At 44.1% G+C, this 20,968-nt stretch overlaps 1 protein-coding gene across 2 annotated transcripts; it reads left to right on the forward strand.

The window, feature by feature from the left end:
* The first annotated feature begins 1,192 nt into the window (after window positions 1–1,192).
* Window positions 1,193–19,903, forward strand: LOC307090351 (transient receptor potential cation channel subfamily M member 4-like). Of its 2 annotated transcripts, XM_079756945.1 has the most exons (28): window positions 1,193–1,516; window positions 1,971–2,032; window positions 2,942–3,119; window positions 3,458–3,638; window positions 5,705–5,868; window positions 6,075–6,252; window positions 7,698–7,762; window positions 7,916–8,152; window positions 8,571–8,673; window positions 8,810–8,931; window positions 9,269–9,568; window positions 9,880–9,981; window positions 10,111–10,239; window positions 10,660–10,789; window positions 11,356–11,501; window positions 11,824–11,936; window positions 12,320–12,430; window positions 13,013–13,065; window positions 13,495–13,733; window positions 13,975–14,090; window positions 14,223–14,355; window positions 15,127–15,301; window positions 15,708–15,873; window positions 16,313–16,494; window positions 18,158–18,290; window positions 18,518–18,590; window positions 18,937–19,030; window positions 19,586–19,903. In XM_079756945.1, exons 1-28 carry the CDS (start codon window positions 1,457–1,459, stop codon window positions 19,612–19,614), a joined length of 3,774 nt encoding a protein of 1,257 aa, XP_079613071.1. In that variant the 5' UTR covers window positions 1,193–1,456; the 3' UTR covers window positions 19,615–19,903. The 2 variants fall into 2 exon arrangements, with proteins under 2 accessions (XP_079613071.1, XP_079613072.1); XM_079756946.1 differs by lacking the exons at window positions 1,193–1,516; window positions 1,971–2,032 and having other exon boundaries at window positions 2,986–3,123.
* Window positions 19,904–20,968: the final 1,065 nt, after the last annotated feature.

Genomic DNA, 20,968 nt, shown 5'->3' on the forward strand with positions numbered 1-20,968 from the left:
AATTTTTGCAATTGTGTAATTTATTTTCTGATAAATGCACTGCATTTTTACTTTTTACTTTTACAGTGTTAGATCAGAAGGTCCAGTTAGTCTTTTTTTAAACAGACCTGAAAAGCTGAGACCAACCTGCACTTGTAGTCTTAGAATCTGAGTTCAATCTATACACACAAGGCCTTTAGAAATGTGACATTTAAAATGAGTCGGAAATGAAATTCTTCTGATGATGTTTTTTGATCATATAAAAAATCAAACTGATAAGTAACTGCAAGAAATTGATAAAGTAAAAGTGTATTTGACAATTACACCACTGTCTGAATTAATATTATGATGGAGGGTTACAGCGCGTACATGCCTAAAATATTCCCTACATTTTAAGATGCCTTATATCTTATTAAGATTTATGTGCCACCCCAAAATAATCTCTGGTCTCACCCTGGCCACCCTACTGAACATGTTCTTGCTCTGCCATTGAGTCCGCCTGAAGTCACAACGGTCTGGAACCGTCCCCGTATTAGACCGTCCAATATATATTTAATATATATGTTTATCTTCTGAAGATGTATTCACATAGCTATTTAAAAATATGATGTAAATTATGCATTATTTATGGATAAAATAAATATTTGATACAACCTGATGAATTTTTTGTTTATTTCGACTGTGTTGTCTTAATAATTATTATTATCAGTTTAATATTGCGCTTTTCAAAAACTCAAGGACGCCTACAATGAGGGGGGTGGTTGTAAGAAGTAAAGCGAAATCCAGACTGGAGGCGTTGAGATTTATTGTTTTATTGAGGTTATTGTTGTCCAGAATTGGAGTTGTGTGCCAACGAGGCGTTCCAGGGTTTGTGAGATGAAGGGGAGATTGGAGATTTGGTCGAAAGTGGTTCAGGCAGGAAGGACCAGAGTATTGGGCAGACAGTGGCGGTTTCGAAGGCGGAGGGAACAATTCCGTGGGAGAGTGGGGGATTGAAATTGTGAGGTAAAGGCATAGGAGGGGGGTAGTGGATTTAGATGAGCTGATGAGTTTAGAGATCCTGGAGGGGGTGTGTTTGCGTGTATCGTGGAGAAACTACACAGTTCTACTATCAATACTAGTACGAATAGGTCTACTATTACGTATTGCCGCGTTCAAACTCGTGCTCAAGTGCGGTTGAAGTTGGTTCAAGTCTGGGTAGAGTTGCTCAAGCAATGTCGCCTCTCCTGTTTGTCTTATTGTGGACCACACCCTCTTCTCTATCCCTGACCACGCCCACACCTGTTTCTCTTATCGGTGGGCCACACCCTCTTCTGTATCCCTGACCACGCCCACACCTGTTTGCCCGAACCTGCACCGCTGCTGAAGACGCACTTCAAATACCTTGAGGGAACGTCGCGATAACTTAAGGAGACAATTGACCACCTCGAAGAGACGTCGCCGGTGCAGGTGAACCGCAGCGGACAGCGGTAAAACCATGACCAACGCGGTGGGCGACGAGAGCGTCACGAAACCCTCCAAATCCGAGAAGGACCAGGTGGGTTCGGTTGAGATCTGGTTAAGGAGCGGCGAGCTCGGAGGAGCTCCGCCGACTGGGAGGTTCGATCTCCGGTTAATGTGAGGGGTTGTTCGCCGTTTGAAAGTCGACATGTCCGGGATCGTTTTCGGCTGACACTCTTCCACAGAAACACACACACACACACACACACACACGCTCTATGACTTCCTCTCTCGGCATATGAAACGAAATATTTTCATGTCAAAGCAGGAACAAGGAAAAATAAGGAATACAATGCCAATCTAAAATGTATGAACAATCAAAAAGTACAAGGTGTGGCGTGAAGGTATACTTCTGTACTGGGAAGTGTAAACTTCGTGACGAGGCTTGTCAGTGTAAAAGAGTAACGAGTAATTTACAGCGAAAAGTAATTACATTCCAAGTGGCGTTCTGTTCCTTGCGGAGGTCTAAACATGTGTCAATGTTCTGCTAGGCTTGGATTCCCAAGATCTTCAAGAAAAGAGTTTGTACCACCTTCGTAGAAGATTCCTCAAGGTAATTCTGTCCCAACACACATAAATATTAAAGTGAATTCTTAATGAGAATATAATATAATATTCAGGTACGTACAAAACCCACCAACATGTAGAGTGGTTCCTAACCACTGTGTCACCAGAGGCAAGGTTCAGAAAAAGTATCCTAAGATAATTGTTGAGAAGTTTCTTGAGAAGAAATACTACTAAGTTCCTAAGCATGTTCTTCACTGCAATTCCTCATAATTTTTGTCTCAAAAAGCATCCATCTTCTTTTTAACTAATTACTTTGATTTCTTAAGAAGTCCTTTCCATTCTTACAAACCTTTTTGTAAGAGTCAGCTGTGTGTATAAGTATAAATCACTCACTTGTTATCTCTATAGTAAATCAATCAATACTGTTATCTCAAAGTAAATAAGGAAAATCCTTACTTGGATCCTGAATCCATATTATTGCATAATTAGCATAGCGTGTAGTAGCCTAGACCTCTGTATTTATCTATATTATAATAATATCATCATGGACATCTTAGTCGCAATTCCCTCCATGGAGTGCCTTTTTTAATAAAAATAGAAGTGTTATCTGAATGTATTTAAAGAAGAGAAACTCACCAACATTGCACCTCTACTGACAGTTTCTTCGTATCGGCACGTCTTTGGTTTTATAGATATAAATGCTTTAAATAAAGTTCATAACGTTATAAATAAACTAATGGCAGGCTTACTAGTAGTATGTTAATATATATGATACATGTTTTACCAGCAATGGCAGGCTACCTAGCATTCTACAGTATGTTAATATGATACACGCTTTACCAGTAATGGCAGGCTCACTAGTAGGCTACAGTATGTTAATATGATACATGCTGTACCAGTGATGGCAGGTCAAATAGTACACTACAGTATGTTAATATGATACATGCTGTACCAGTGATGGCAGGCTGTGCCAGTGTGGGAATGCCAGAGAGAGCCATCTGCGGGTGGCTCTGGGAGACTACTTCAGCACAGCCATCGTGAACCACTGGGACAGCAGCCAGCACTCCTCAGTACACCCCACTGACGCCTTCGGAGAAATGCAGTTCACTTTGTCCGGCAAGAGACAGAGCCACGTAGGTACCTGTCTGTCTTGAGCTACCCGTCTGTCTGACTGGAGAGTTACATTTCTGTATGTCTGTCTTAAGACGTACCGGTCTGTCTGACTGGAGCTACCTGTCTGAATATCTGTCTGTCTGGAGGTCCCGTCTGTATGTCTGCATGTTTGCCTGTCTGTCTGTTGGTCAGATCATTGTAGTTGTATTTGACATCACATCACATCATACAAACACATGACATGACATCATGTGTTTGTAGTACTGTGTAGTTCTTTTGTAGATGTAGTTCTCTTTAGCTCTTTCATAGTTTTTTGTAGTTATTTGTAGTACTCTAACTTTGTTGCCCCTCCCCCCAGTTCATGCGTTTGGCAAATGACACGCCCCCCTCAATTGTCTACAACCTGTTGACCCACCACTGGGGGCTGGCCTCCCCCAACCTGGTGGTGTCCGTAGTGGGGGGGGAGGGGATGGTGAAGGTCAAGACCTGGGTACGAGAGGTTCTCAGACAGGGCCTTGTCAAGGCCTCCCAGAGCACAGGTATGTACTCACTCCTCCAATCTCCTCACATCATCCCCGGCTTTTCTCCCCCTCTCCTCTTCTCTCCTCCTCTGTTCTTGTCCTCTCTACTTAAACCTCCTCCTCTTATCGCCCTCCTCTGCTCTTCTCCCCTCCTCTTTCCTCTCTACCCCTCCACTCCTCTCCTCTCTCTCCTCCACTCTCCTCCGGTTATTTCTTTATGGACACAATAGCTACTTCCTCTCTCCGCTGGTGTGCCACGGTCAGGTGGCAGCCCTCGTGCACGGTGCCGTGCACACCCGCTGTGTGCACTCATTCCCCCAGTCCCTGGTGTGTTGATCAAGGTCAGAGATAGAGGGGCACAAACAGACCCTCTGTTCACCAGAGGAGGCCACGCCCCCGGACACACCCCTTCCTGTCTGTGTTGTTGAGGAGTAAATATAGAGAAGGACCGTTCTCACACACTGGCCTCAACCTAAAGACCACACATATGCCCAATCCCAATGTCCGGACTCACGGACTCACAGACTTTGATGCGCGTTTTCGCAAAATTATTAAGGCTTTAGGGCTGTCCCAATGTCGAATTCCAAAGGGCGTGAGGGTTTGAGTCCACACTTACCTAGCCCTTTCCGTGAGTCTGGACTACTGCAGACTTCACCTAAGGGAATTACCCACAGTTCAAAGCGTTGTGAGGTTTACCGTGGAGACCATAGGGAAACCGTTTATTAGGAAGGTAAACAACAAAACGGCGCTACTGTCAATGCGCGACCAGATGGGAATTTCTGCCTTTTTTTAGTGAGCCGGATCATTTGGATCAGCTCACCAACAAGAGCCGGCTCTTTTGGCTCCAAAACGGCTCTTCATATTACTAATTATACCTTTTATAATTCAGTCAAATGTAGCCTGTTCTGACTTATGATTAGTATGTGTAGGTCAATAATCACCTAATTCAATGCATCCTTTATATTGAAGTATTCAAATGTATAAATTATAATTTCTAATATCAATAAATTGCTGTAGCCGATTGTTTTTATTGCATTTACAAAAAAAAAGAAAAAAGAGAATTCCCAAACCGGCAAGTGTCAGCAGCATCTTTGTCATTAAACGTTGCCAAGGTAACATGTGCTCTCGTGAAGTGCTGTCCCAATCCCATATATACCTATCTGAGCCCATGTGGCCTCACGCACTCACTCACTGAGCACCTGAGATCAATTAAGTCTGTGAGTCCTTAGTCCTTAGTCCTCAGGGCTCACTTTGGGATTGGGCCATAGACTCTTGTCTAAACTGGGAGTTAAACAGCCTCACCACTAGTATATGAGATGCATAGAGCTAGCTGGATGCCCCGCGCCCCCATGCAAGCTACGGCTATAGCTTCAGAGTATTATGGTCTTTACTTTGTGAAATGTGCTGATAGGACATTGCTTCCTGTCTGAAGTGGTGTAGACTAGAGCTGGTTCTACTGTCTTCTACTGTTCTACTGAGAGGTACAAACCATTAACTTGTTACCTGCATTATTAATCACCCATAATTAACGACTGTTACCTGTACTACTATCAATCAACCAGTCAACCAATCACTAGGAACCTGTACTATCAATCAACCAATCATCTAGTTCCTGTACTACTGTCATGAATCAACCAATCACTTGGTACCTGTACTATCAATCAACCAATCACCTGTTACCTGTACTATCAATCAACCAATCATCTAGTTCCTGTACTACTGTCATGAATCAACCAATCACTTGGTACCTGTACTATCAATCAACCATTCAGCTGGTACCTGTACTATCAATCAACCAATCATCTGTTACCTGATGATTGGTTGATTGATAAAAGATAAAAGGTGTGGTTTTCAATTAACCAGAAACCACACCTTTTATCTGTAGTACTGTCATCAATCAACCAATCACTTCGTACCTGTCCTATGAATCAACCAATTACCGCAGCTATCACCTGAACTATCAGTCAACAATCAACCAATCACTTGGTACCTGTACTCTCAATCATCCAGTCACGTGCTAGCTTTACCCTCAATCAACCAATTACCTCACCTGTCACCTGACCTACTGTCCCCCTGTGCTCCAGGTGCGTGGATCCTGACCACAGGTCTCCAGGAGGGGGTGGGCCGCTGTGTGGGGGAGGCGGTCCGAGATCACGCCACCGCCTCGTCCTCCACCAATAAGGTGCTGGCGCTCGGTGTCACACCCTGGGGGGTCGTCCACGACAGCAAGCAGCTGGTCAACCCAAAGGTATACCTCACACACACACACACACACACACACACACACACACACACACACACACACACACACACACACACACACACACACACACACACACACACACTTTTTTTATTACTGGTCTCTTCTTGTCTTCACCGGTCTCTTTTGGTCTTTCCTGGTTTCTGCTATTCTTAATGGTGGTCCTCTCCTCCCTGGCCTCTAATGGTCTCTAGGGTAGTTTTCCGGCTAAGTACACGGCCCAGAGCACATCCAAGGACTCGTGTTCCCTTGACAACAACTACCAGGCCTTCCTGCTGGTGGACGATGGCAGCGTGGGCCGGCGGGGGGTCGAGACCGGCTTCAGAGCCAAGCTGGAGGAATACATCTCCCACCAACGCACCGGGATCTCTGGTCAGAGCTCTGTGTGTGTGTGTGTGTGTGTGTGTGTGTGTGTGTGTGTGTGTGTGTGTGTGTGTGCAGTCTTTAAAGGTCCCATGGCATGAAAATCTCACTTTATGAGGTGTTCTAACATTAATATGAGTTCCCCTAGCCTGCCTATGGTCCCCCAGTGGCTAAAACTTGCATTTGGTGTAAAACGAGCACTAGGTATCCTGCTCGCCTTTGAAAAAATGGAAGCTCAGGCGCGCTGATTTGGAATTTGGCCCCATATGTTGTCATAAGAGGCCAAGTTACCTCCCCTTTCTCTGCCTTGCCCGCCCAGAGAATTTGGCCCACAAATGAGACGATGACCTACGACCGTGCGAGCGCCACGTGGGTGTGTGTGTGTGTGTGTGTGTGTGTGATTACACACACTGTAACGCAAGTGTTGTACACTTCTTTGTTATTTGGATAACCGTTATGCTGTTGGTGTTATGGCGCATAACACGTCGGTTCTCAGCCGGCAGCGGGCAGCGCGCGGTTCAGTCTACTTCAGATTTATGTGGACGTGGAAGAACCAGAGATGTCGGAGAACCCAACGCAGTTGTTTTAGATTCATAATATCGTCTGGAGGCTCACACAGCTTTTGGCCATGATAATACATCTTATATAATATAGATTTCTATGTATAATATGAAATTATTGAGATAAAGTGCTCCAGGACTCCCGCCGGAGCACCCTCAAGTGTTCTAGAATATTTACAGAACATGGCCAAAGGCTGTGTGCACCTCGCCATTGTGATGCATCCACTGTAAACAGAGCGCATGGTACCGTGGCCGCAAGCTGGTCAGCTTGCGGCCACGGTACACACCCCCACCCTCCTCCTTGCCCCCCCTCTCTTCTCCTCATTTGCATTAAAGCTACAGACACCGAAACGGCGCGTTTGGGGAAAGCTCAATGTGCGACTGGCTCGTAGTGGCTGTAATTCTGCACCACGGCTGAATTTAGGGAACGTCTTCAAATACTGTGTTAGGGGCCCTCTAATATCTATATTAAAGCATCCATAAAGTAGCATGCCATGGGACATTTAAGACGTCAAATCTTTCTACTTTTCCGATATATTGTAAATAATTTACGTTAGTTGCATTACTATAATAATAGTTCAAATTATAATGTTGGTTCTTAATTTCAATGTTATAACAATGAAAGTTTGGTATTATTTATTCTAAGTGTCTCAGATCCTCTTCTTCCCCTGGTGGCGATGGTGCGAAAGTTCTGCGTGCCAGAGCCTGAACGGTGCCAGAGGAATCCAACAAGTCTAAACACTCTAAGATACACAAGCTTCCTCTCTTCTGACGTGTGTGTGTGTGTGTGTGTGTGTGTGTGTGTGTGTGTGTGTGTGTGTTTTGTCTGGAATTTACTGTGCGTGTGTGCTTTTATGTGTGTGTGTTTTTGTCTGTCTCTGTGTGGTCCAACAGGCAGTGGCAACATCGACATCCCTGTGCTCTGCATGCTGATCTCAGGAGAGAGCAACATGCTGGAGGTATGACCTTAGCCATAACTCTGAACCCCTGACTCTGACCCTAATATCTCTGATGTCTCAGATTTCTCTCTGTTATCAATTCTCTCACCTCGGGTAACTAGCCACCTAGCGTTCCCTGATATTGACCCGTGTTGCTATCCCTCTCCACTCCAGCGGGTGGAGCTGTCTCTGAAGACCTCCATGCCCTGGCTGATCCTGGCGGGCTCTGGGGGCGTGGCTGACCTGCTGAGTGACGTCCTGGAGCGGGTGTCGCCGGCCCCGCCCTCGAGCGGGCCCCCTGCGGAGGGGGAGGGGGGGGCCCCACCCAGCGTGGACATGAGGGAGCGAGTGGCGGAGATCGTCCAGAGCCATTTTCCTGAGCACGGCGATCTCGACAAACTGGTGGAGCAGGTAACCACCTCCTCAACCACCTCCTCATTCATGTATCTCCTCAATGGTCACAGGCCGACCGAAAGCCAGGTCACCCTCCCAACATTCAGCCACTCCTCTCCCTGTCTCTGGAATTCATTACCACCCCAACTCAGATGGATCGATTCATTCCCCCATTTCAAAACCCAACTCAAAACACATCGGTTCAAAACTGACTATTCCACCTGATGGCAATTACTATGTCTCCTACTATTGTTAAAAAAAAATTCTCTTATATTATTGTTGTTTTTTTTAAATGACTTTTGTGTACCTTTTGTACGGTGTCCTTGGGTGCAGAGAAAGGCGCCTTCAAATTAAATGTATTATTATTATTCAACAAAACATGACGAAGGTCTAGACATAGATAACCCCAAGATAACCCTAAATGTATCTTCTCCAGGTGCTGAGTATTTACCAAAACAGAGAGCTGATAACTGTGTTCCACGGAGAGCAGGAGGGGGCGGATGACTTTGACACAGTGCTGCTCAAAGCCCTCGTAAGAGGTACTCCATATAGAATAGAATCATAGTATACATATCGATAGAACTATATATATATATATATATATATATATATATATATATATATATATATATATATAGCCCAGAGACACAACAGCTGTACATGTGTGTATTGCAGCCAGTAAGCAGCGCATTCTGAGCGATGCTACCCCCAACATGGAGGAGCTGAAGTTAGCGGTGGCGTGGAACCGCGTGGACATTGCAAAGAGCGAGCTCTTCAACGGCAGCATCCGCTGGAAGGTGAACCACGTAGCCCCCTGTAGAGCCCATGGTGCTACACTTCATTAGCCACGCTACATTAGCAATGCTACATTGGCCATGCTACATTAGCAATGCTACATTAGCAATGCTACATTGGCCATGCTACATTAGCAATGCTACATTAGCAATGCTACATTAACCATGCTACATTAGCCACACTACATTAACCATGCTAGATTAGCTATGTTAGATTAAACATGCTACATTAGCTATGTTACCAAGGTTAGCAGGTTGAAGAAAAACAAGGTAAACAAGTCGTTAAATGTTTTTAAAAGCGTTTAGTGTGTTCTGCTGTTTGACCTCTTGGCCCTTGCAGTACTCTGACCTGGAGGACTCGATGACGGACGCCCTGGTCAACAACAAGCCCGAGTTCGTCCGTCTCTTCACGGAGAATGGCTTCGACATCCTGAAATACCTGGACTACGGGAGGCTGGAGACCCTGTACAGCTCTCTGGATGAAGGCACTCTGGCCCACCACCTGCTGCAGCGTATGCTGCAGCGCCGCCTCCAGGAACGACCGTTCACTACAAGCTCCGCCAACCTGCTGGACGACACGCCCGACTCCGCCACCAAGATGCTGGCCGGGAACGGTCCCAACAGTATCAGCCTGTTGGAGGTGATGATCAGAACATGAATGTATTAACTCTAGGATGAATGCATGATGAAGTTAAAGGTAGGGTAGGATATTTGGAGAAGCAAGCCAGCGCAAGCTTGATTTCGAAATGGTCAAAACTACTGTGTGTGTGTGTGTTGGTGAAGGTGTAATGAAAGTGTGTTTCCTGGTCAGTTTGTGAAGGTTTAATTAAAGTGTATTTCCTGGTCTGTTTTGGTGTGTGTTAGAGAAGGTGTAATAAAAGTGTGTTTCCTGGTCTGTTTGTGTGTGTGTTAGTGAAGGTGTAATCAAAGTGTGTTTCCTGGGGGGTCCAGGTATCGGAGGTCCTAGAGCTGTTGATTGGGGATGTCTGCAAGCCGTTCTATTACTCTGCTCTGGGTCTCGACCCCAACCTGTCCAAGAGGAAAGCCCTGAAGGTACCCAACCCATGAACCCCAGAACTTGTTCTTCTCATATATCATCTGGAATCATATCAACCCCTTATCTGCCCTGTCATCGTCTCCTCCCCCTTTCTCCCCCCCCCCATTTTTCTCCTTGTCCTCCAGAAAGCCAGTAAGGTGTTGCGTGGAGACCAGCTCTACCGCGAGAACCGGTGTCTGAACCCGTGGGCGTCTCTCTTCATCTGGGCTGTCCTGCAGAACTACAGCAACATGGCGGTCTTCTTCTGGGAAATGGTAACCTAGCTACCTGTAGCTCGACCCCTAACTACCTCTCCTCATGTTCACTATGGTGACCAGTGAGCCACTCAAAAGGTAGAGTGGGTTGAATTGTAACCAAAAGGTTGCTAGTTTGATCCCCGGCTCCTCCTAGCTGAGTGTCAAGGTGTCCCTGAGCAAGACACCTAACTGCTCCCGATGAGCTGGCTGTCGCCTAATATGGTGGACACCGCAGTCGTTGTGTGAATGTGTGCATGAATGGGTGAATGTTAGGCAATGATTGTAAAGTGGTTTGAGTAGCTGCTGGTTAGAAAAGCACTGTATAAATGCAGTCCGTTTACCTTACCAGTGTCAGGTCATCTCTGATGGTGTCGCTGAATTCTAAAAAAACATCTCCTCCTCGCCTCTCTCCTTCTCCTCCTCCTTCTCCTCCTCCAGGCGGGGGAGACGGTCCTTAGTGCTCTGAGCGGCTGTAAGCTCCTCAGGGAGATGTCTAAGCTGGAGAGCGAGACTGAGACCAAGCTGTCCATGAAGGAGCTGGCTCAGCGCTTTGAGAACATGGCCCACGGTGAGACGGCATCTCCTATCCTTAATGTCTCGGCTCCCTTTAGTCCTCTTTCATCTCTCTCTGTTATAATCCCTATCCAGTTCTCTCGTCTGTCTGCGGTTAACGGCATCTACTCGTATAAAGATTGTTTGCCTTCAGCTTCTCTGTTGTTTTCCATGTCCAAAGGACCAGGTGGCTTGGTTCGGTCCTCTGTGGGTTCATGTGGGCTGCTTTGTGTACATGTGTGTTGTATTGATGCCAGAGCAGTTTTGTTTCAATGTGTTATTGTGTGTGTGTGTGTTCATGTGTGTTGTATTGATGTCAGAGCATTTTTGTTTAATGTGTGTATGTGTGTGTTGATGTCTGTTGTATTATTTTGTGTCATATGGTTGTCCCGATGTGTTTGGCTACTGCTACCAGAGCGATCGGATTACGGTATGTTTATTAACATGTTAATAAACATACCATGTAAATAAACATACCATACATTACATTGTGTATTCGAGATATCTTTCGATCCTGCTAACAGAGCGATTTGATATAGTATGAATGTGAATGTTTATTAACATGTACAATGTGTATTCCAGATGTGTTTGGCACATGCTACCAGAGCAGTGAGTCCCGCTCCTTCACGCTGCTGATCCGGAAGTCTCCAGTGTGGGGCGCCACCACCTGCCTGCAGATGGGGACTGCTGCGGACGCCCGCCTCTTCTTCAGCCAGGACGGCGTCCAGGTGAACTTCCTCTTAGAATATTACACACTTCCAGTACTTACAGAATATAACTCTTTTTTGGGGGGGAATAAAGCTCACTACCTGTCAGACTGTTTTCCCTACTGTTTTCTCACTTCCTGCTAGACTGCAACTCACTTTCTAGGATCATTTCACAAACTTCCTGTGAGTGAAATTATCATTGAAAGGAAGCAAGCAAATCACTTCCTATTGCAATAGAACTATCTCCTGTGATCATATAACTCGCTTCCTGTTTGGCCACACCGCACCAACTGTGTGTGTGTGCGTGTGTGTGTGTGTGCGTGTGTGTGTGTGTGTCCTGTAGTCTCTGCTGTCCCAGATCTGGTGGGGGGAGATGAAGAGGAGCACAGAGGTGTGGCGGCTGGTGCTCACCTTCTTCTTCCCCTTCCTGTGCTACACCTCCCTCATCTCGTACAGGTGGGCTCTGTGTGTATTGTGTTGTGATGTCTATCCTTTACATCCGCTATTTGTTTTGATATCACTGATCATCCTTTGGATTCTGATGCTGATTTGGCATGTCTTCCCCAGATGATGTATTGGGATGTTACGTAATGTTTTATTGTTGTGGCTGTTAGTGATGTGTGTGTGTGTGTGTTTTCATGTTATGTGTTGCTTTCTGCTGTGATTTGCTGTTTTGTGTGTCGATGTATGAATTTATGTTGTTCTGTGATGCTTGTTTGTTGATGTTTTGTTGTGATTTGTTCTGTATGTGTGTGTCTGATGATGTGTTATTATGGGATGCATGGTGTGGGTTATAATTGGTGGATAGCTGATGTTCTCCCGTGTGTTTCTCCTGTCAGGGAGGAGGAGGACGAGGGGCAGGAGGACGAAGGCTACGGAGAAGACATCCCAAGAGATGACTACAGAACCTACGGGGCCACAGTCTTCTCCTTCTCCGACATCAAACACCTGTAAACGCCCCCCTTTCCTCTGACATCACCCCTAAGAACCCTCCTCTCCTGTCCCATCATACCTAAAGACCACCCCCTTCTCTGACATCATCACCTAAAGACCACCCCCTTCTCTGACCTCACACACCTAAAGACCACACCCTTCTCTGACCTCACACACCTAAAGACCACCCCCTTCTCTGACCTCACACACCTAAAGACCACCCCCTTCTCTGACATCACACACCTAAAGACCACACCCTTCTCTGACATCACACACCTAAAGACCACACCCTTCTCTTAAGACCACCTTATCCTGTGACATCACAATAAAAGGAGCATCCCCTTCTCTGACATCAAACCTCAAGACTACCTTCTCCTCTGACAACAGAAGTAAAGACTGCCCTCTCCTTTGACATCACAAGTAGAGAATGACCTCTCTTCTGACATCCCAAGTAAAGATCACCCTCTCTTCTGACATCAAAAGTAAAGACCACCCCCTCCGCTTTGTTCAGAGAGCCTCAGGACTAAGTCGCTCAGAACAACGTCCTGTTTTAGATCTGTACTTCCTGTCTCACTATTTTAATTGTGCTGTCGTTCCAGAGAAGATGCTCCTGGGGACGAACTCTCAAGTCCTGTGTCTGCCACCATTAAAGGTGAGGTTAAGGAAATGTTAAAGGTTAGGGTCAGATCAAGTTAAAGGAGTTGGCCGGTTTGTTAAGACCCCAGGTTAATTGTTGACATTGTCCATGTCCAGATGAAAAACACTGAAGACGCGTTCTGAAATTGGGCATCAATATAGATCCGTTATATTCCAAATGAGTGTTTAGCAGTTCCAATAGATGTAACATTGTTTTATCCAACCCAGGTAACCACATACCAACTGCCCTGGCTAGGAAGCTTTCATTAATATTGGTCACAAACAAATATTGGCCTCAAGTTTGTGGGCACCATTTACATGTTACAATTCATTGTTTACATGCTACTGAGTATCATCATGGATTTTGAGACTGAGGCGCGCAGGTAGAACTCAGTGGAAGATAATTGATCAATTTCTAGTTCTGATCCTCAGTTCTTCTCTCCAGGCACACAGAGATATTCCATTAGGCCCAAGCGGCCCTTCATCGTGGCAAGATGGCGTCAGTTCTGGTACGCTCCAGTCACCTCCTTTATGGGCAACGTGCTCATGTACTTCCTGTTCCTGCTGCTATTCGCCTACGTGCTGCTGGTGGACTTCAAGGGCCCCCCGCCCGCTGGCCCCGCCGTGTCGGAGTACGTCCTGTACTTCTGGGTCTTCACCATCGTGTGTGAGGAGATCCGAGAGGTGAGGTCACACCGCCATCCCCGTATCAGCGCATCACGCACACACTAACTCCATCTTGTAACATCTGATAACGCAAGCAGTTTGGGGCGTTTTGTGACTATCTAGCAGACTAGAACTTTGTTGAGCTGTACCATTGTTGTGGAACGTATGGAAATGTAGAAACTGAATTTAGTTCAGAGCCTAAAGCTAAAAGAGTCTCTATTTTGACCCACTCTCTTCCTCTCTCTCTCACTCTCTCTAGACCTTCCTGATTGGTAGTCTGAGTCTCCGTCAGAGGCTGAGGTTGTACTGGCAGGACATGTGGAACAAGTGTGACCTGGCGGCTATCACCCTCTTCATAGCTGGAGTTATCTGCAGGTACACACACACTCACTGCCATATACACACACACACACAATGTAAAACACACCGATGGGTGTTGACAAAATGTGTGTGTTGAACATAATGTGTGTGCATCTCTGTGTGTGAATCTATGTGTGTGTGTGGCAGGATGTTTTCCTCGTGGTTCGATGCAGGCCGGGCCCTTCTGTGCGTGGACTACATGGTGTTCACACTCAGGCTCATCCACATCTTCGCCATCCACCGCCAGCTGGGGCCTAAGATCATCATCGTCGGCAAGATGGTTAAGCCTTCTCCTTAAATCTCTAAAGCACACAGAACCAACCTCTAACACTGCTATAGCACAAAAACCCTGCTTCTAAAACCTCTGAAAACACAGAAATCCCTCCTCGAAAACCTCTTGAACACACAAAACCAACCTGTAACACATCTATAGCACAAAAACATGCCTCTGAAAACACAGAAAACCCTACTCTAAAACCTCTTGAACACACAAATCCAACCTCTAAAAGCTCTTCAGCTCAAAAGTCTTCCTCTAAAACGGTGGCCATCTGGATGTATGTCCCTTAGCTGCCATTCTCCCCCAGTCCACCAGAGGCCCTCACTCTTCCCCTTGCTTTACAGATCCTGCCAGTCCCATCTGTATCCCATCACTTGATTTCCCTCACAGGAGTGTCCTTGTCCATCTTCACACCTGCATCACATTCCCTCACCTGTCCCCATATATATCGGTTGACTTCCTTTATTCCCTTGTCGTATTGCTGTAGTTTGTGATTCTAGTTTTCATGTTGTAATTAACTTTGCTCTGAGTTGGAGTCTGCGCTTGGCTTTCGTTCCTGCTGCCCTTCTAGCAGCAGTCCCGACCAAAACCTCTTAAATACACACAAACCTTCCTTAAAACCTCTAAAAGACTAAACCTTCCTCTCAAACACCTACACTGCATTATGCTTCCAAATAACAGAACGGGCTCAAGTAAAAGGATCTCTCTCTCCGTTTCTTTCTTTCTTTCTTTCTCTCTCCCTCCCTCTTTCTCTCTCTCTTTCTCCCTCCCTAGATAAAGGACGTCTTCTTCTTCCTCTTTTTCCTGGGGGTGTGGCTTATGGCGTACGGCGTAGCCAATCAGGCGCTGATCTACTCCTACGACCCCCGGCCGGATCGTATCTTCAGGAGGATCTTCTACCGGCCCTACCTCCACATTTACGGACAGATCCCAGTGGAGGAGATGGACGGTAGGACGCTGTCTCTATAGCAACCACAAGCCAATTTTTACTTTGACTTCTGTATATTGATTATAGTACTGTGTGTTTGTATGTGTGTGTGTATATATATGAATATATATCTATATATTTTTTTTGATAACATGAATGTGTGCACTTTTCTCGATTTGGAAAATTCCGTTTTTTGTAGTTATTGAACTCAACCTCAACTCAAACAACCTCAAAAAAATTGAGGTTTAGGTCCTCCAAAGGTTCCCAGTTCCAATTTCCTCGGGAAAAGTACTGCATTGGAAATGTGTTTTTTTTATACATTGTTTTTTTACGTGACGCGATTATGGCATCTATGTATATGTCTTTGGGAATGACCATTTAATTTAGATTTAGGCAGTGAGAGTAACAGAGGTGAATGTGTTTCCAGTGGGGAAGGAGTGGGACATGCCGTGCACCACCAACATCACACTGATAGAAGGCGGAGCTGAACCCTGCAGGAACCAGTACGGTAACTGGTTGGTCGTGATTCTCCTGGTCACCTACCTCCTGGTCACCAACATACTGCTGATCAACCTGCTCATTGCCATGTTCAGGTACACAGCTGTAAATCTGCCATTCTGTCTGTCTCTCCCTCTTGGCTTGGCTCTATGTATACTTGTCTACCTCATCTCTGCATACTGCTGCTCTGATGCAGAACAAAAATGATCTTTCCAATGAGATTTTCTGCTTTTTGAATGGGCTGTGTAATGGGAAAATTATATTTTTACATTCTGATTCTCTAAGTGCCATTTGTTTGTATGAGCCTGTTTTCCTGACCATCTTGGGAAGGTCGAGAACCCAGGGCTCTAACTGATTAGACACGGCTATGTCCCCCCCTTTATGACATCCTGAGGAGGTTCATCGATAGTTTACCATCTGGTTAATTGACGTGGTCCAAAATTCCCATCACACTGATCCTGTCTTTTCGGGAGCTATGGGAAGTCTTCCCACTGTTCCACTGATCACCTGTAACTCCTCCGCTCCCCTCCACAGCTACACCTTCAACAAGGTGCAGGAGCACAGTGATGTGTACTGGAAGTTCCAGCGCTACAAGCTGATCGTGGAGTATCACTCCAGGCCCTCCCTGGCTCCGCCCTTCATCATCCTCTCCCACCTCAACATCTTCATCAAGAGGCACATCCGCAGGGTGCCCTCGGTCAAGGTGCACGACTTCGGTCAGTCCCCCAGATACCTCATTATAACCTCAACGTTATGACCTCAACGTTACCCATTAGTTCCTCAGTATCACCAAACCTTTTGCCTTGTCATAACCTCGTTATAATCTCAATGTGACCTCAGCATTACTTCCATATTACAGTGATATTTTATCAATATTACATCATTACATATTATTACCTAATAAAATAATTATTACCTCTTTATTATGGGGTCAGAACAGTCTCATTAATAATGAAAGCACAGAGAATGATTCACAATGTATTTTATGATTTATATATAAATGACTCTCTTCTCACAAATATGTTTCAATGCACACACAAATGGATATCGGAATAAATGTAAAATAAATCCATACACGAAAATAAGTTTCACAAACAAATTTCTGATCCACACACAAATTCTTGTTTTAAATAAATGTAATATAAATCCATAAATATATGAATTTAAAAAATGTTTGCAATTTTCATCAAAAATGTATTTGGATGTTGTTACATTTATATACAAACTGTTAAACTTGAATTAACAAGACGCTCTTCATTTGTGAACTTGTTTGCATTTGTGTGTCAACTGGTCTGTATTTATATGTGGATTTTGGAGACTCTCCTGACATGACTGGATGCATTTTTTTCAACAAGGAACTCTCTGTAGCCAATCAGATGCCTTCCTCGTTTTCAGCCAATCACATGACTGCACTCCCGACCTCTGAAGAATAAGTTCAGCCTCCGGGCCTCCCGGTTCCCTCGATCAAATGTCTATGGGAAATAACATGGGGTTTTTGAATGATCGTACATATCAAACTCTCGGGGAGAACTTAAAGCTGCGTCACGTTTGGAACTGCACACTTTTCCAGTTTCGACTGGATTATGGGATTGTCGGTGCCGTTAAAGTTGTAAACGATTTTTAATGCTACTTTAAAGGCACTGACAATTCAAAAACCCAGTCACGGCAGTCATGTGATTGGCTGAAAACGAGGGAGGCATCTGATTGGCTACAGAGAGATCCTTTTTGAAAAAAATGTGTGCGTCCAGCCACGTCAGGAGAGTCTCAAAAATCCACATATAAATACAGACCAGTTCACACACAAATGACAACAAGTTCACAAATGAAAATCGTCTTGTAAATTCAAGTTTAACAGTTTGTATATAAATGTACCAACATCCAAATACAGGATATTTTGTTAATTCATATATTTATGGATTTATATAAAATTTATTTAAAACAAGACACATTTGTGTGTGGATCAGAAATGTGTTTTTTAAAAATTAATTATGTTTATGGATTTATTTTACATTTATACATACCGATATTCATTTGTGTGTGCGTTGATATATATTTGTGAGAAGAGAGTAATTTATATATAAATCACAAAATACATTTGTGAATCCTTCTCTGTGCATTCATTATCAATGAGACTGTTCTGACCCCATACTTTATGCATATCATCATTGCATCAACATTCATATCATGAATCTATAATTAGTACATCTTAATTACCTCATGAGTACATCCTTATCTGATCACCGATCATTAACTGATCATTAGATCATCATTACATCATCATTAGCTCATCGTGACCTCCTAACTACCTGAGTATTGGCTCATCATGCAGGACCTTCCGAGGTGAATGTTGACGTTGTCCCTGTTCGCCCTGCTCTGTAGTCCGTGAGCTGAAGGGGAAAGCAGCCAACCGACTGATGACCTGGGAGAGCATCCAGAAGGAGAACTTCCTGTCCGCTCAGAGTAAAGTGCAGCGAGGCAGCGACTCTGAGCGGATCAAACGCATGTCTCTCAAGTAAGATGACGCGCCCGTATGATTTGGAACACGCCCACTACATGTAGACCACGGCCAACAGTGTTAGACCGTGCCCCATGTACCTTAGACCACGCCCTCCAGGCATCCTTTTTGCTCATTGATTTTCTTGATTACAGCCTTCATATGAGCCGGAGCAGCTTTTTAATGTTTATTATCCATGTGGGCTATTGTTTATTGTACCCTGTATGTACTTCCTGTTTATGAAGAGTGGACACGGTGGTCAAACAGATGGGCACCAGCAGAGACTACGAACACAGACTACGAGCTCTGGAGAACGAGGTAGGGACCGTGCGATCACAGAGACATCTAGAGTGATGTCATTTCAAGTGATGGTGGTGATGTCATGGTGATGATGTGGCGCTGTGATGGTGGCGATGTGACGACATGTACTGCGTCACATCATGATGATGTCCTGGCTCTCCCCAGATGGATGATAGTGATGTCATAGTGATGATGGTGTCATGGCTCTCCCCTGATGGATGATAGTGATGTCATAGTGATGATGGTGTCATGGCTCTCCCCAGATGGATGATAGTGATGTCATAGTGATGATGGTGTCATGGCTCTCCCCTGATGGATGATAGTGATGTCATAGTGATGATGATGATGTCATGGCCCCCCCCAGATGGAGTACTGCTCCTCTGCTATGAGCTGGATCGTGGACACGCTGGTCCAGAGCTCATTGGTCAAGCCCCCCAGACCCCCGCCCACACACAGAGGTACTGCAAACTACACATTATACATGATATTACATAATTATTAATATTATAATATTGGGATTATTATTGATATATTACATAAAGAAGCCATACTATACATTAAATAAAGAATATGCATGCACATATATTTAAACATATATATTAGGATTAGATATGATACATTGTAGAAACAATACCTATTTATATTTAACTAGAGTTTTCGTAATTAACAGGGGTAATTGTTCAATGGAAAGTGTAGTATACTATGCATGCAAATCAATTATTAAATAGCTTTTACTGTTATTCAGGGCGTGCTTGCGGTGTACGTATGCATTCGCGCTTGGCAGATGCGCACTTGAGTAACTTGAGTAACTGGTGCGACAGGCCTGCTATTATAGTAGTAAGATATAAAGAATATGTATTGGTATGTGGAAGGATATTGTATACTTTATAAAGAATGTATACAATATATGAATGATCTACCTGCTTGGTCACACTTAGAATGTCAAAGCTAAAAACAGAACAATAGCGGTCTGTAGTAGTCTTATTCATAGTCTCTCCCCTCCCTCTCTTCAGTGCTCCATGCTTCTCCCACTTCCAACTGACGAGGCGCCGTAAGATGCACCGTCACGGACTGGCCATCTGGTGGTGCTGTCCCCTCGTACCTTACGGAGGCCTACAGTTAACCAGCGTTATACTGGAAAAAGATTAAATTGTTATCTAAATTCTATAGTTTTTTACATGAACTGTTACTTATATTGTTTTTATTTATGGTTAAATAATTGAAAGTCTGATCTAATATGTTTAATTATAATGTTTCCATAGTAACCAATGATGATGCAGTATTATACTATGTTATGATATTTTGTACAATAAACAATCAATACAACAGTATTGGAAAATACTACTTTGGGAAAAGCAAATGTTCATTAAAATAAATGAACTGATACAAAACAAATGATAAAAAAACATGATCTGAAGTTAACAAAAATGAAATATGTCTAGTCATGTTTTTAAAGATAGGCTACTGATTTATACAATAAATACTGTTATATATACTAAATATACAATTTATGCCTATAGATAAAGCCTATGATATCAATACTATGAGTATATATACTATATTAGTATATGCTACACTTGAACCTTCTAAGATAGCGCAATTTGATTGGTTCGCTATCGGGATATTGGGCAATATCCCATGATTGAGATCTCAAAATCTGGATATTGTTTTCATCCCAAAATGTCCCGCCTTGCAATAAATAAACGGCTAAAAAAAACAAATAAATCCCGGCAAAAAGTGACCTCTTGTTTATTTTTGGAGTGTTCACGTGTAGTATATACTAAAACTATTATTCACCTCAGACTCCGTGAATAGTGGGGAATAGCCCCCTCGACCTTCGGCCTCAGGGGCTTTCCCCCTCTATTTACTTCGCCGAATAATTGTTAACTATGAGTGTTTTAAATCTACAGCACTCTCACATCCTCTTCTCTCACTCACACCAGGGTTAGCTAAAGTTGCGATATTTACTAAAAATAAAAGGAATAGATCTGTGCGTTTTCTCAGTTCCCTTTAATAAGATGAATCACTTGTATATTCAGAAAAAGGATGTAAAAGTTGAAATAATAATAAAATAAGTTCGGCAAGCATTATTGATGCAAATCCAAATTGCCTTGATAGATTTTCACTAGTCCATCAATGAAGACTCTAAAAGTAGCTTGTACGACTCATTCGGTCTGTTCGGAGAGTTGGAGATGGATAATGACTTTGTAGAGATGGATGTTTCAGCTTGGCTTTGGAGAATCCTTGATCTTTCTTGGCTGTCACACATTTTACCCATATCTATACGAGCCATCTTTACCTGAAATAGCTCCACCTGAATTATATTAATGGTTGATTGTAAATCTGCAGAGGTTTACAAGACATACAGTAGGCATCAGCACAGAAATGGCCAGTGG

The sequence above is a fragment of the Pollachius pollachius genome (assembly GCF_949987615.1).
Source record: "Pollachius pollachius genome assembly, chromosome: 19".
Classification (NCBI taxonomy): Eukaryota; Metazoa; Chordata; class Actinopteri; order Gadiformes; family Gadidae; genus Pollachius; species Pollachius pollachius.

What these genes read in the sequence shown, in the direction of transcription:
- LOC307090351 (XM_079756945.1), top strand. Translation starts at nt 1,457, where the DNA reads ATGACCAACGCGGTGGGCGACGAGAGCGTCACGAAACCCTCCAAATCC. An exon ending in TTCGTAGAAGATTCCTCAAG is followed by an intron (nt 2,033 to 2,941) that starts GTAATTCTGTCC and finishes ATGCTGTACCAG; the next exon opens with TGATGGCAGGCTGTGCCAGT. An exon ending in ACCCCCGCCCACACACAGAG is followed by an intron (nt 19,031 to 19,585) that starts GTACTGCAAACT and finishes CCCTCTCTTCAG; the next exon opens with TGCTCCATGCTTCTCCCACT.